Source organism: Rhipicephalus microplus, chromosome 3 (assembly GCF_043290135.1).
Source record: "Rhipicephalus microplus isolate Deutch F79 chromosome 3, USDA_Rmic, whole genome shotgun sequence".
Taxonomy (NCBI): domain Eukaryota; kingdom Metazoa; phylum Arthropoda; class Arachnida; order Ixodida; family Ixodidae; genus Rhipicephalus; species Rhipicephalus microplus.
The window spans coordinates 263,994,383-264,009,840 of record NC_134702.1 but is presented as its reverse complement, the minus strand read 5'-3'; the positions used below and the strand labels follow the sequence as shown (position 1 = coordinate 264,009,840).

The window sequence follows — 15,458 nt, the reverse complement described above, 5'->3', positions numbered from 1 at the left end:
AGCCGAGATATTTCCAATGAAATAATACGCTAAAGTCGCCCCTCGTCTTATATAGCGGTGTCTAGCCAACAGTGCGACGCTATCTGGCAACGTGTGGCTTGAATGTGCTTGTGAAGCTGGACGCGGCCATATTCGCATTCAAATCCAATCGCAGTCTTTTTTTTTTTTTTTCCTCTACGTCTGTTTTCTTTGTGTTTGTGATTTGCTTGCAATCTGTTCTGAGTTTTCGCTCCGCTTGACATTGCACTGCATTTTTAGTGGCCTTTTTTTTCGTTCACTGAATATGTCTAGCGGTGCGAGGAGGCAGTACTCAGCTGCGTTTAAGGTAGATGTTGTTGAGTTCGCAGAAGCGAACAGGAATATGGCTGCTCAGCGCCGCTTTGGTGTATCGGAAAAAAGCGTGCGCTATTGGAGGGCGCAGAAGGGAAAGCTGCAGATGTGCAATCCTCGAAAAATGTCGTTTCGTGGACGAAGTGCCGTTCATCTGCAGCTGGAGGATGAGCTAGCGGACTTTGTGCGGGAAATTCGTGCGCGCTTGCTGCCAGTGACCGTGGATACCATTCGCAAGAAAGCCCTGGAACTCCGCTCTAGAAGCTAGGCTCACGAGAGAAGAGTTTCGTGCACCGAACTCTTGGGTGCGTCGATTTATGCGATGCAAAGGCTTTTCTCTCCGGCTGCGCACATCCATCTGTCAAAAGTTGCCGGAGGAGTTCGAGGACAAGCTTATAAACTTTCAGCGCTTCGTGAACGGGCTTCGGGAGCAAACACTACATGATGGGGCAGATTGGCAACGCCGATGAGACCCCCGTGTGGTTTGACATGCCTTCGTCGACCACGATCACGCAGCGCGGCGCCAAGGATGTGAAGCTGTCGTCCACTGGCAACGAGCACTCGCACTTCATCGTCATGCTGGTATGCACGGCAGATGGTAGACAGCTTCCGCCCTTCGTCATTTTCAAATGCAAGACAATGCCGAAGGAAGTATGCCCACCCAGTGTTGTCGTTCGCATCAACAAAAAGGGACACACGGACGACGCCATGATGCTCGAATGGATACGAGTGGTGTGGAACTGTCTGCCAGGTGCACTGCTGCGTCTTCGCAGCATGCTGGTGTTGGATTCATTTCATGGCCACTTAACCTACGCAGTGAAACGCGCACTCGGCGACGGGGAAATGGACCTCGCCGTGATACCAGGTGGTATGACGTCTACTCTCCAGCCGCTCGACGTTGTGCTAAACAAGCCGGTCAAGGACCGAGTGCGGCTGGAATACCAAGAGTGGATGTCCGGCGACAACCCCAAGACACCGACGGGCCGCCTACAGAGGCCTCGCTCCGCTTGCGACTGTTTGTGGCTGGGTGCTTTCCGCCTGGCGCTCCTTGCCGGATTCCATGGTGGAAAATGTTTTCAAGAAATGTTGCATCAGCAACTCGCTGGATGGCACTGAAGACGACGCACTGTAGGAGGCGGCCAGCGACAAACTCTCATCTTCATCATCTTCAGAAGACGGTAGTGCTTCGTCGGACGAATAGGAGCAGTTGCGATGGTGGTTGAGGGGAGCTCCGACGATCGGGGTGCGGTGCGCCCAATTCGCAAATAAATGTGGTTCGGCAGTTTTGGGTTGTTTTCCTTTTTTTTCTTTTTCAGTAACCTGAACTTGGGGGGTCGACCTATATCCCCGCTCGACCTATAGTCCGATTTATACGGTAGGACTGCTTTGGCAAGCTGCAGTTCAGCCCGTTGGAAATCAGGCCACCCTTGTAGTCGATGCGCATGGTGCCCCCAGCGTTTCCCTTGGTCATCGGACTCTCTACGGTGTGCCTTGTGGACGAGTCCTTGCACCTAAGCGCTGTGCTAATTTTTTCCTTTCACTATTCGTGAATAAATTAGGTTTGATGAATGTGTTGTACATCTTCTAGCCGATGCTTTTTGTTCGTCTATAATACAAGATGCATGCTTTTTGTGAATGCGCAAATGTATGCCATTGTCAATTGCACAAATGTGCACCCTTCTTTCGGCTGTAAAACTGTTTTTCTTTTTCCTTACCCCTCTACTATAATGGCCACTTGGGCGATGTAGGTAGCATTAATAAATAAATAAACCACCCAAAAAGCGAAGCCGAAACCAGCTGCACCGTATTCAGATGTTCAAGCGAAAGCTGCCGCACCACTTTAGAAAGCAAAAAAACTTAAGAAAGAAACAGAGAGACATGATTGAAAGAGGCGCGCATTCTAAACCAGCTTTACTGTAGACATATTCAGAAGTGCGAGTGAGAGCTGGCACCACTTTACAAAAAAGAAATGAAGAGACATCTGTGCATGGAAAAAATTTCACCCAAACCCGAAGCATAGCAGCACATGCAAAGTGAGAGAAATGATTGCAAAGGGCGTGCTTTTTGTGAAGCAGCACAGTGAATGTGCTCGTTTGAGCAAGCAACAATCAATGCACCGCTTTGAAAAAAAAAAAAAAATGCAAAGGACACAACAGCGCAGGACGAAATTCTTACAATTTCTGAATGATGGCAGCACATGCCAAGCAGAAGAAATGGTTGAAAAAAATGCGTCTTTTAAAATACAGGCCATGCCATATATGTACCACAAAAACCCTTTGGTCCATGTTAGGAAATATCGTACATGTACAGTGAACACTCTCAAAGGGTTAGATATGTGTACAATGGAAAAAGCCATCACCTGAATATTTTGCACACATACACACACACAGTAACATTAGGAATAGCATCATTGCCAATAAAGTTGTTGAGCATCATAATGGTGCTCATTATTAGGCAGCATTAACACGACTCTCTAATTAAGGGACATAATCCACTATGTATAGCGTTTTGGTATGCTTTTCTGCATGACACCAATGTAGATTGTTTCTTTATTTCTTTGTGAAACAACACCCATTGTGTCTACATGCAGTTTGGTTTGTTTGGCTGCTTGTCAGGATGCTAGCTGGTTTAACGTGCAACTGCTACTTGCAGAATAATGCTAATGTTCAGCTAGAAGCAACAGAGGCAGTAGATATTTTCAGATACATATGTACCTGCAAGAAGTACGAATCAAATGAATCTCTGCAAACTTGAATCACGTGCCATTAAAAAAACTGAAAACTAAGATTTGAATTAACGACTCAAAGGCCTTCCAGTCCACTAATATTTGCACATTCTGTTCTTTCAGAGGCTTAATCATCTCGTATATGAATGCACTAACAGTGCTCTTTCAAGGATTATTAATTGATAGGGTCTCATCCCAAAACCACAACATTATTAGGAAAGACACCGCAGTGGAGGGCTCCAGAGATTTTGACCACCTGAGGTTCGTTAACATGCAGTTACATCGAAGCCTTGCACATTACCGCCTCCATCAAAATGCGGCAATAGGGAGTCCCTCTTGCGACCTGTGGATCAGCAGCCAAGCACCATAACCACTAGACCACCAAGGGAGAGGGCAGCAGTGCCTCAGCTGGAGGTATGCCACAGGAGAAACATACCTGAGTCAATGAAGGCCTTGACAGGGTGACCGTTGACTCGGCAGTTGATGTACAGCATTACCACTTGGCCAAAGCTCTCGGGGTGATACTCCATGGCAGCCTCCATGTTGGAATCTATGTTCTGTTGCCTGAAATATGTCCAGCTCAACTTCAACAAAAATAGAAACAAAAAAAATTTTACATAGCAACAGGTTAGCAAATAAGAACTTAGACTTTCCAGCCTCACTTGCACGAGGGCGTGACGGTTTATAGAGCCCAGCTACAGCTTCATACAATGGGGACAAAGGCAGGTCGTGACCAGTGGCCGAATGAGCACTGTGAACAGCTCAAGTTGATAGTGGCCACTGTCAGGTTTGAGACTGGTTTCTGGGCTGAAAGACACGCATAGCAAGCTTTCGCTGAACCTTATGCGCCAGTTACATACCTGCCAAGTTCAAGGATTCTGAATCCGGGAGATATCCGCAGTGGGGGGAGGGGGGGCTGAATTATTTGCTCCTATTTTTTTTTCCGGCACAAAAAAAACTAAGGACAAATAAAAAAAACATCGCAAAAACAAGAAGAGGTGGGGGTGGGGGGGTCTCAATCGCAAGCGCAAACATCAGCGTTGCGGTCGGCTTGGAGTGGCCGAACGCATGAAGGTAGGGTTTCCCACTAAGGTGAGAGTCTCAAAGGGTCAACACAACTAGCAGAATATTTCCTTCAAAACAGATCATGTATGTTTTACTGGGAAACGCGTGAACGGACGGGACGACGCAGCTGGCTGGCACAAAAACGCGGCTCAAGGCTTTGCTCCTTACTAGATTCTTTCGACAGGAACGCCGACACGTGTCTGGCCCCTTTGTTATTGACACTCTAGGCTAGTCTTTTGTCGTCGCCGCCACTGCCATCATTCACCGTATATGTATACTTACCTATATAAACACTTTAGGAAGGAAAAAAAGCCACCCGCACTCGGTGCCCAACTCGTCACAATGCACCGACGCGCGCTTATCTCTGACATGTACTTTGCCCCACGGATGGGCGGGGGGGGGGGGGGAGGGGTTAATGCTTGTGCACGCGCGCTGATCTGTCGGTGGGGAAAATCGTGTGCCTTGGGCTTTTACTGGAACGATTGCGTTAGTTGCCGGGCCTTCAAAGGTATCTTTGGTCTATGCACAAGCCTCATTTGCGAAAAGACTGCGCTTTTAATACAGAGCGAGGTATAACAAGGACACTTGTTAGTTTGTACTCATGCGTACCTGTGATTATTTATCGAGCATTGCTTTTTTTTTGTTTAAACAGCGCGTTACGTGTCGAGCGGTAAACGTTGTCAGTTCGTTCCCGTCTTGTGTGTATTGTTTTCGTGCGTCATTTGTGCGTGAGCAGCGCGCTGCACGTTTCGATCTGCTTGCCGTTCTCAGTGGGACATTCTAAGTTGTTGCTCTCGCATTGATTGCTTCGCCCTTGTGGCGAAGCAGACTTTTTTTTACGTATTTAACGCCTTTAGTCTACTGCTGCGTGCCCTCAGAGCTCGTAGATTGCTATCGCGCCGCCGCGACCACGATGTTGTGCGCGGCTGTTGGGGCAAACAGTAATTTCTTTTTCAATCCCCGTGCGCTTGTCTGCGCACACGCCTTCATAACAAAGCCGTTTTATGCCGTCTGCGATCGTATCTGTCACGGTTTTGTCCGCAGGGTTTGCGGAAAGCAGCATTGCTTTGACTGGTTGAGTGTTGGACGCACGCACACTTTCGGGACTCTGTCAGTTACGTCGTCGCCATGCATGATCACGTCAAAAGCGACCACTGTTTCGTCCACAGCGGTTGTGGAAACGACAATCGCGCACACTGTAGAAGACAGTGCGTGCTCCGGTCGCACGCGTACTTCCAAAGCTCCGAGTACGCTGCTCTCGGCCTTCGTTCGACGATTTCCGTACTAAATTTCGTATCACCTGCCACGATTAGGAAATGTGTTGGGAACATTCGAATTTAGGTCCAAAAGACATAATGGAATGTCGCTGAGGAATTTCACGAATTCGTAGCTGCTGCGGTTTCACATCACTGAGATTCTACTGCACGTTTATATGAACGCCTCTTAAACTCTTTCATAATAAAATGGGGTAGGTTCGAAAAGCCTGGAGTGGATTGAGCAGCTTTTTTGTCAAAGCAGCCAGATCACGCACAAAAATTTCTATTCCCGGGGATTTTCACGACAACCATACAAACGGAAGAAACGGTTCAAATCTGGGAGTCTCCCGGCCAATCTGGGAGACTTGGCAGGTATGCGGTTACTACATAGCTATTTTTGTGGCCATCTGCCAGCTTCGCTCACAAAAGTAAGTGTTTATCAGGTTTTACACAGCATAAAATTTTCAAATCGGCACATGAAATCTCAATCAGGCTGACACAGAGTGCTGATCACAGAGGACACATGCGTAATTTTTTTCTTGTTTATTAAAAGCCTGAAAATTTGTTCAGAAGAGTATACAGAGTGAAAATATCAGGCTTTTACATTACTAGTGTACGTAGAGCTGGGCTTATGGGCATCACTGATGAATGATCTTCTGTGTGCAACAAAATTTACCAGTTAAACAAGTAACCTGTTGATTTATATCTGTGTGTGTTTTGGGAAAATATACTGTTCCTGTATATTTGTACATTTAATAAAGGCTTTCTCATTCATGTTGTTGTCTTTATTGCAGACAAATGTATGTCTCGGATACAAGGGCATAAGGCAGATGTCCTCTGATTGATTTGTGGGGTTTAACGTCCCAAAACCACCATATGATTATGAGAGACACCATAGTGGAGAGCTCCGGAAATAGCACCACTCAGAGCATACAATATAAAAAGAAATACAATATAACACACTAATAATGCATGTGTAACATTGTTTTTGTACAGAGTAAATGGAGTACATACTTTTACAGTAATAAAAAAGATTCATAACACTACAAATAACGAAACCAGAGAAACATATGACTGCAATATACAGAACTTATCAATTTTGAGGACAGGATAGAAGGTAAGCTTTGATATATTTTTTTAAAGATTTCAGAGACAAAGATTTCTGCGCAATTTCTACAACATGAGTATGTTTGTTGAGAAGACTGGGAATTAAATATGTGAGTGCTTGCGTTCCATAGGTGGTTTAGACAAGTAGAATTCTATAATGGTCGTGTATTTAAATATGTGAGTGCTTGCATTCCATAGGTGGTTCGGACAAGTGGAATTCTATAATGGTCGTATCTTAATTCATAAGGCACATAGCTACTAAATTGCAGTTCAATATATTTAGAAGGATTAAGCTTAATTTCGTTAAAAACAAAACAGGGTAAATGAAACTCATATAGTTGATTCACCTTTTGAACACAGTGTTCTAAAAAGTATGAACCTGTGTGATCGTTGTATGATAGGTTTTCTACATATCGTATTGCTCTCTTTTGCAATCTTATTAGCCTAACAAGATTAGTTTTATATGTAGACCCCCAAATAATTATGCAGTAGTGAAGGTGTGAATGAATTAGGGTGTAATATAGCTGCCACATTAAAGCTTTTGGAACAAGGTCTCTAAGCTTGTGGAGTACCGCAAGGGACCTTGATATGTTGGCATGAATTTTATTAATGTGATGGGACCAATCTAAGTGTTCTTCAAAAAAGACACCTAAAAACTTGTAGGAAGAAACACGTTCAATTACACTATTTTGCAATGCAAGCTGAAGTTCGAAATTATCTGGTTTGTTACGTGCTTTAAATACAATAACCTTTGTTTTACTAACATTCAGCTTAAGTTTATTTATATGTAAACATACTGCTAATTCTTTTAACCCTGCATTAGCTTGAACACCTATTTTATCTAGTTGCGTGCCAGAGAAAAACACACTGGTATCACTGCGTACAGAATGATTGCAGGAGTTCTTGGGATGGCTATAATATCATTAATATACATAATAAAGAATGTTGGACCTAAAATAGATCCTTGCAGTACGCCATATAATAATTCTTTCAACTGTGATGAGTAGCCATTATAACACGTGTACTGCAGTCTATGCGAAAAATAAGTGCGAATTAATTTTAAGGCTACTCCTTGAATGCCATAAAACGGTAGCTTATAAAGTAAAATATCGTGTTTAATAGAACCAAATGCTTTTTTGAAATCTAAAAAAAAGTCCAACAGTGAATCGCTTTTCATCTATATTATAAAGTATTTTTTCTTTTATGCTGAGTAATGCCGTCTCCGTTGACTTCCCTTGACTAAACCTAAACTGCTCTTTCACAAGGACCTGTCTACTGTCAAAAAATTTACATAGTCTATCTTTTATCAAGTATTCTAACAGTTTAGAAAACAAAGGTAGGACAGATATAGATATATAATTAGAGATGTTGTCATAAGGCCCACCTTTGTGCAAGATAACCACTCTTGCAATTTTCATGCTGTCTGGAAAAACACCCTGATCCAAAGCATCATTACATATGTGCTGTAGTGGGGCACTGATTAAATCGGCAACAGCGATAATTGGTTCAGCCTTGATTTCATCTGCTCCTGCGGCAGTACCTTTATCTAAATTACTCAGGAAAGTGAACACTTCATGCTCACTGCACGGTTTTAAAAATATGGTACTGACGACTGGAGCAGCCATGTACCCATTATTTTCATGCTTTCTATCTTCATTGTGTGACGATTCTCCAGAAGATAGGAAGTGCTCATTAAATTTGTCTGCCAAAGCCCCGCCACTATACTCGACATTATCGAGTGTTAGTTCACTAGGCACATGACAGGTAACCTTGCCCATTGATTCGTGGAGACAATTCCAGATTTGCTTTGGACAGTTTGAGACTGCGGCAAATTTATTCTTGTAATATTCTTTCCGGGCTTTTTTTAATGTCAGAGCCTAACTTATTTCTAATTTTTTTATATTCGTTAAGTAAAACTTGGTCTTTTACATTAATAAATTTGTGAAATAGTTTATCACGTGCCTGAATTTGTATAACTCCCTTGTTACCCATGGCTTTCGAGACTTTTTGTTAGATTTTTTCACCTATAGAGGAAATGCGCTATCATATTTGTCTTTTATTAACTCAACGAAGATATCGTATGCAATACTAGGATTTTTTTCATTGTAAACGTTGCTCCACGAGATGCCTTCGACCATAGAACGAAACGTAGCGAGATTATCTTGGTTATAACTATGGTATAATATTTGTTGTGTTGGTGGTTTTCTTCATTTGCTCATTAGTCTGGGAAAGAAACAAAATATAGGTAGGTGATCGCTTAAATCAAATGTGAGCACTCCTGCTAAAATACTAGACAACTCATGATTTGTGACACAAAGATCTAGAAATGTATCACTCCCCATAGTTATTCTCGGTGACTGGAATACATTAGAGCAGTTAAATGTAATGACCTCAAGAAATAAACCTCTTGGCAAGCTGTTTTTCAAAGGATCAATATTAAAATCTCCAACTAAGATAGCAGGCATATTGAGGGTACATGCATATTCAAGGAGGTCACGCACGAACTGAACCAATTCGACAGTTTCACTTGATGGGGGGGCGGTAAGCACAAGCAACCAGAGTTCCAGAACACTTCACAGCAATAGATTCATAATGAGTACAGACAAGAAAAACGTCTGACAATACCTCGTACTGAAGATTTTCTTTGAAGTACAATGCAACGCCACCACCTTTATGACTTTTTCTGTATACCCCCTCAGATTTGTATCCAAAAAACGGCACATCAGTTTCACTTGTGAACCAAGTTTCCGTGAAAGCGAGTATATCGAATTTGTGATTCAAGGAACGCAAAGCTGTCTGTATTTCAAACTCCTTATTTTTCATGCTTCTAATATTAACGTGAAAAAGCGATATCCTGTCAGTTTCACAAACCAGGGAACTGCGCACCGCTAAATTAAAAGATGAAGCATAGTAGTAAGGCGGCGTGTATTGTGTTGCCATGAAGAAAAAAAAAAGTAAAACAGATAAGAATGACAAGGAAACAGTGGCGATCTTCTAGATTATCTTTTCTAGGTCGGCATCACAAGAAATCTGTATTGTTGGTTCACCGCTGCGCTTGCGCACCAACAGCTTCCCATGGCTGTGCCAGGCGAAGTCATATTGCTTTTCTGTAGCTTTTGCCCTTATCATCCACATAAGCTTTTTGTTCAGCGCCGTCAAACTATCAAGAAAGTACACCGTTGACTTAGACTGCCGCATACCCTGTCTTTTTGCCATCCACTGATCTTTTATTACGTGCGAGGAAAAACGGACCAGTATTGCTGGGGTTTTGCCCCGTTTAGTTGGCAGTCTATGAAGGCCTTCCACGTCTTGTTTAGTTAACTGAGGCAGCTCCAAGTCCTGTGCAATTGCATTGATCATTTGTAACAGATTTTCATTTTCAACCTGCACGAGTCCATGCACTTCCAAATTATTCCTTCGGCTATATTGTTCGAGGCTGTTTATTTGTTGTCGCAATTCCATGACTTCCCGGTCGGCGTTCGCGGTCTGAATATTTTCAACTCTTTTTTTTTAAAGCAACAATCTCATTTGACTGAAGGTTCATTTCTGCTAATACTTTATCGTACTGATCTGAAAGATGCTGAACAGACTTTTCCATACCTTCCACGGTTTCCTTGACCTGGAGAAGGACATCCAGCTTCTGCTTGATTTCCGGCAGTTCATTCAGCTTTTTATTGATTTCTATGAGCATCTTTGCAGAGAGCGACTGTTGGTTTTGTGCTTGCCTTCTTACTTTTGGAGGGCCTCGAGCGGCTAAGATCACACACGTCTGACATTTCCAGCTTTTTTTGGCAGAGTCTGCCATTGCTTTGTAGTTTGGTGTACTCGTACGAGAACAAGCGCCCAAATGATAACCATAATCACACGCTGAACAGATAAGGCACGAACCGTCTTTTGGCAGCAACTGATCACATACCAGGCATATATCGGAAGCAAGATTAGTCATTGCGCGTTAGTCATGTCGCAATGAGAAAGAAGAAACAGATGTACTTAATGAATCTATCAGAAATATGTGTTTCAAACGTGATTCCTCTGTAAATGATGTGTTAGAGACCATAATGTTTCAGAAATAGGCGGTATCTAGCAAAATAAAGAAATCAAACAATAAACAGGCAAAGAAGTCACACTGCAAGAACAAAGTCAGTGAAAAGTGCATTCCAAGCAACGGCAACTCTGGAGCGTTATTCAAGATCTCTCTGGCATACAGCACATCATCACAAAGGTCTTTCTGAAAAGTAAAGCGCCACAAAACTGCAGTTCAATGCCCACGACGTACGCACGCTACATACTTTCAAAAGTGCTGGAGAGGAGAAACAGGCCCAGGGTACCATGGCTGCCACCTTGCAGAAAAGTGACGGATACTTGAGCAATTTAGTTGAGCACATGTGATGCTAGGCAAAGTGGCTCATTTGGCCACCTGTCTATTTCAGCATCGTGGGCGAGTCCCAGAAAGGTTTTCATGCACGCGTAGCTAGCTATGTGAGCACACATGAGCACCATGCTTACAACTTTTCAATGAAGGCTCCCTGGGTGCCCCAGTGATTCCCTCTAGAATTTCGTCAAAAGATGCACTGCCAAGGCAATGATTCCAGCATTTGGACTCCCGTGAAAGTCCGTGAAAAATGTGCCCTGAAAGTCCGTGAAGGTCGTAGGATCGAATCCCAGCTGCGGCGGCTGCATTTTCAATAGAGGTCAAAATGCTGTTGTCCCATGTGCTCAGATTTGAGTGCACGTTAAAAAACCCCAGGTGGTCGACATTTCCAGAGCCCTCCACTACGGCATCTCTCATGGTTTTGGGACGTTAAACCACACATATCAATAAATCAAATCGCTTTAAAATTGACTTGAAATCTGTTGCTAGGTTCTATTAACACTTCACATTTTGTAAACAATGTACACAAGGACGTTTCCAGAAATGCGTTTTTTTTTTTCATGAATAAATGAGGGGTATGTAACAACAATAACAATTTTTTGGTCACTCTATGGTCACCCTAAAATAATTACATTTTTCTTTTTTCTGAAATATGTTTACCTGTCATATTTAAATCAGCAATAAAAAATTTTCACCCCCAAGAGGTTAAACTTTAGTATATTGAGGTTCACATTCATTACTTTAACCGTTGCGCTTTCTATAAGCTGATGCTTTTCACTTGAGTTTGAAATAACAAGGTGTGAAAGAATTATTGTTCCATTTTTTTTTGTTTCTGCACTGTATTTTCATGCACAAAGTGGAATGGAGCACGCACATGCTTCTCCCGTAGAAATTTTCCGCCCTTTGTGATCAAAGCGCACAGGGATACGCGATGCATGTTTAGATGCACCCACCTGATTTCTTCTGCAATGAGCCGCTGTGTCTCGGGGTCAAAGGGGTCGGCATTCATCATACGAATACGCTGCCTGTCCCGGTCAGATTTCTCTTTCTGCTGCTCCCGAAGCACTCGTGTAAACAGGTCTGCATGCCAGCCATCAAGATTGCATTGTTTATTACAGATACCATTATCACTAAACTAAGAAATTTTTTATAAAACTTGTAAAAAGAACACAAGAAAATGCAACATGTGATCATAACGACACATATGAGGCTATGTACTTTCTAGAATTTACACCAGTGTCGATGCTTATGCTGGAATGTAAAGCAGTGATTGCATGAAAAAAAGTCCCCCTGCCAATGATCTTTTGAGGACTTTGCGTGCTGCAACCATTACACTTCAAATGTTTGCTGGGTGCAAGTTTACCGAATAATGATTTTGTTCTTTAGTTCGCAGACACTTCATCTCAGCATATTACCATATTTTTGGTGTATAAGATGCACCCTTTTTTCTGGAATTTTCACAAGCGCGTTTCACAGGGATGTATTAAGTTATTAGCGAACGGACTGTCACTTAGTTCATGTGCGGTGCGGAGAAGGAAGGAGCCAAACACAGTAGGTATAGTAAACCCACATGCATTGAGAAATGTTAACAATCTCCCAAGACAATACACACAAGCAAGAGAGATCCCGCACAGGTTTCATTTTGTGGGGGTGCTAACACCCCCTGTAAATTTGTTTGCACCTCGTGGCACATGTGTCTTGCGCAGAGACCGCATTTAGGGGTCATAACTATCTAGCGGTAGGTGACGCTGTTCTCGCGAGCATTTATCACAACCATCATCATCATCGTTAAAAAGGTGGTGCTGGCAGTGACGCCTGGCAGCAAGCCTCGGTGGCAGCACGAGAGAAATGAGCGGGTCTCTTTTGCAGGTGGCGGTTGGTGCCATAGGCCCTCGTGGTGAGTCAAGCGTTAGCGAAGCCACCTTGTGTGTGTTCTTGTGTTTGTTATGTTGTTGAGTGTTGTGTAATATCCTGTAAGATTGTTATAGCATGTGGATCACAATTGATGTATGTTAATTCGGCTGACGATATCATCAATCTAAAATCAGTTAAATAAATGTGTTGTTTTGTTTGTTCGGACAGTGTGTACATGCATCCGTTCACTCCAAGAGCTTGGCACTTCCCTTTGAGACCCCACACTGGCTGCCCAACGTGGAACTCTTGGAGCATCGGACGACAGTTTTCGCAGTTCGGTACAAGCTTTTGTTTGAGTAGGGGAAGAGTAGGCCTAGGGGGGTTTCCAGTGCTAGCATCAGTGGTGTGCTTTGTTGAGAGCGAGGAGATCAGTTATTGTGATGTGTTTCAACTTGTCGGCACGTTGAGTTTTTTTTCTGCTCGCAAGTGGTTTTTTTTTGTTGTTCTTGTTGGTTCAAGAACATTGTTGAGTTGGTACAAGAGCCATGCGGTCTGCATCCTGGGGTGAGCAAAGCTTAGAGCACGTGGATTGTAGATCAAGCCTGAAGCGAGCGAGTACGGAAGACTCATGGGTGGTCCGATTTTCTGTAAATAACTTGCTCCATCTCTCAAGGGCTCAAGGAGTCGGGCGTCGTTGCTGTCTTGTCTTGCGGCTCGACGCAGGGATGTCGTGAAACCCTCCGGGACGGTGGGTGCCGATCGCTCAATAAGCTGCCGAGTGCGGCGAGCGAGTAGGGCCACCTTACAGAGTGGACTTCTCTTTACGGCTGCTTCTTCTGCGCCTAGGCTGGGTGCTGGGTGGATTCCGGTTGCTGTCGAGCGACTCATTAGGCTTAAGGCTCTGCACAGCCACCTGACGCACGTGGCACAACTAGGTGGAATGCGGCGTTGGGGTGTTGCACACTGCTTCTCTGACTATTTTTTTTTTTTATGTTGCGATGCACAAGTTAGGAAAACTGACCTTTAATTTATTTTTACTGGGCGTCTCGGCCACCATCGATGTATTTGCTAGCAGTACTGACCATCGTACCACGTCGGCAAGGAGCCCGAACCTCCCTTCCCTATGCCCTGAGCAAGGACGTCCTTACGTTGATGCCGTTTTCGTAATCTATAAAAGCTCATCTCAAGAAAATAATACCGGCTAAACGTAATGATGACGGTTCGAGAATATGCATAGACAGACTTGACGTCCCTGATATCTGCATGCGTCACTTTACAAATAAATTATTTTACACTATTGAGTGAAGCCAACCGGTTGTGTCATATTCACTGCCAGATAAATCTTTTTTGGAGCTTAAGAAACAGAAATAAAAGCAGAAATTGATTAGAGAGATGATATAGCACAAATCAGGTAACACCCACTCTCCCCTCAATTACAAAGCAATTTCTTTAACCGGGGTGTCCTGCTTCTCGGGCACATCATTTATTCTTACTCCTTATCTTTTCTTTTGAATCTAATTCATTTTTTCCCCTTGTCAACATAGTATGGTATTGTCGTGTCAATGAAAGGACGAATTTCCACATAGAAACTTAACAGCAGTTTATTCAAATAGCAGCAGCACTAGGGAGCATTTTAATGCTACGCTCATCTGAGTAGCGGAGCAATGGTGAGCGCGAACACTTGGCAGCCTGTTTTTATAGCCATATCCAGTGACTTATGCCTCGGGTGATGCTTCGGTGGCGCTGTGGCTTGTCGAGATGCAGTGGAGCATGCAGCCATGTCATGCTAAGCTGAATAATAGCGATGTTTGGGATATGGCATGCAGCCGTGGAAAAAACTCGATTACGTCGAGATAGCTAAAAGAGGCCTTTATTAATTCTTACTGAAGCCATTAAGACACTGCTACTACTGAGATGTCCCCATTTCTTCTCTCGTGTTTGTTCATACTTCTTCGTCCCCTGTGGGGTGGCTCACTGTCGTGATGGAAACTACATTCCCGGTCGCGCAATGAAGTCAATCAAGGAGTTCCAGCGCGTATAGTTTTTGTATGCGCCTTGTCACAATGAGACCTCCTTGCTGTTTTACCTTGCAAAAGCAGACATGCCCATCTGAAATTTTAAAAACCTGAACGATTCTTGCAAGTTTCCACAGTTGTCTAGGTGATATCTCAGAATGCACGATAATGGTGTTGCTTCCTTTAAGTTCGTGGCTCGTTGATTACGTGCCAAATGTGAAGATCGTAATTGCAGCAAATATCTTTTCCACCATCACTTCCGAAAATTCTTGGCTAGAAGTTTTCTGCAGGCATGGCGGCTAATTGTATCTGATCATCCTGAGCTAATCAACTTCAACCATATGATACGACACAGCAGTTAGTCGACATCCGAGCAGTAGGTCGGCTGGAGTCAGCATGCACGGTTTCGCTGCGCCTGTCTCGACAAAGTTTAACAGCCTAGAGCTGAATACTGCTTCTTACCTCTGACATCACTGTCGTTAGTTCTTCGTAGTTGAGGCAAGCTCAACCGAGAATCTTACACAAAGAAGTCATTACCGATCTGACGAGCCGCTCCCATCATCCACCCCACCATGGTGCATTGCGCATGATAAACTTCCAGGGAATACCGTTGGCTGGTGAGATGGTTCACAACATCCTCTTCTTTGAAGATGTTGCATAGGCGTTCTAAATCTGATGCCCTTTTAAAGGTGATCGCGTTATCCAAATGGATAACGAGAGCAGTCCCCTTTGGT

The 15,458-nt window shown here is 43.6% G+C and overlaps 1 protein-coding gene across 4 annotated transcripts in view; it reads right to left on the bottom strand.

The window, feature by feature from the left end:
- The window catches only part of rngo (DNA damage inducible 1 homolog rngo), a 116,950-nt gene that overhangs the window by 38,665 nt on the left and 62,827 nt on the right, over window positions 1-15,458 (bottom strand). For all 4 annotated transcript variants that reach the window (XM_037419759.2, XM_037419765.2, XM_037419744.2 and 1 more), the window contains 2 exons: window positions 11,809-11,935; window positions 3,492-3,619 (listed from right to left, as the gene is read on the bottom strand). In XM_037419759.2, the coding sequence (XP_037275656.1) occupies window positions 3,492-3,619; window positions 11,809-11,935 (255 nt within the window). The remainder of the gene's footprint in view (window positions 1-3,491; window positions 3,620-11,808; window positions 11,936-15,458) is intronic.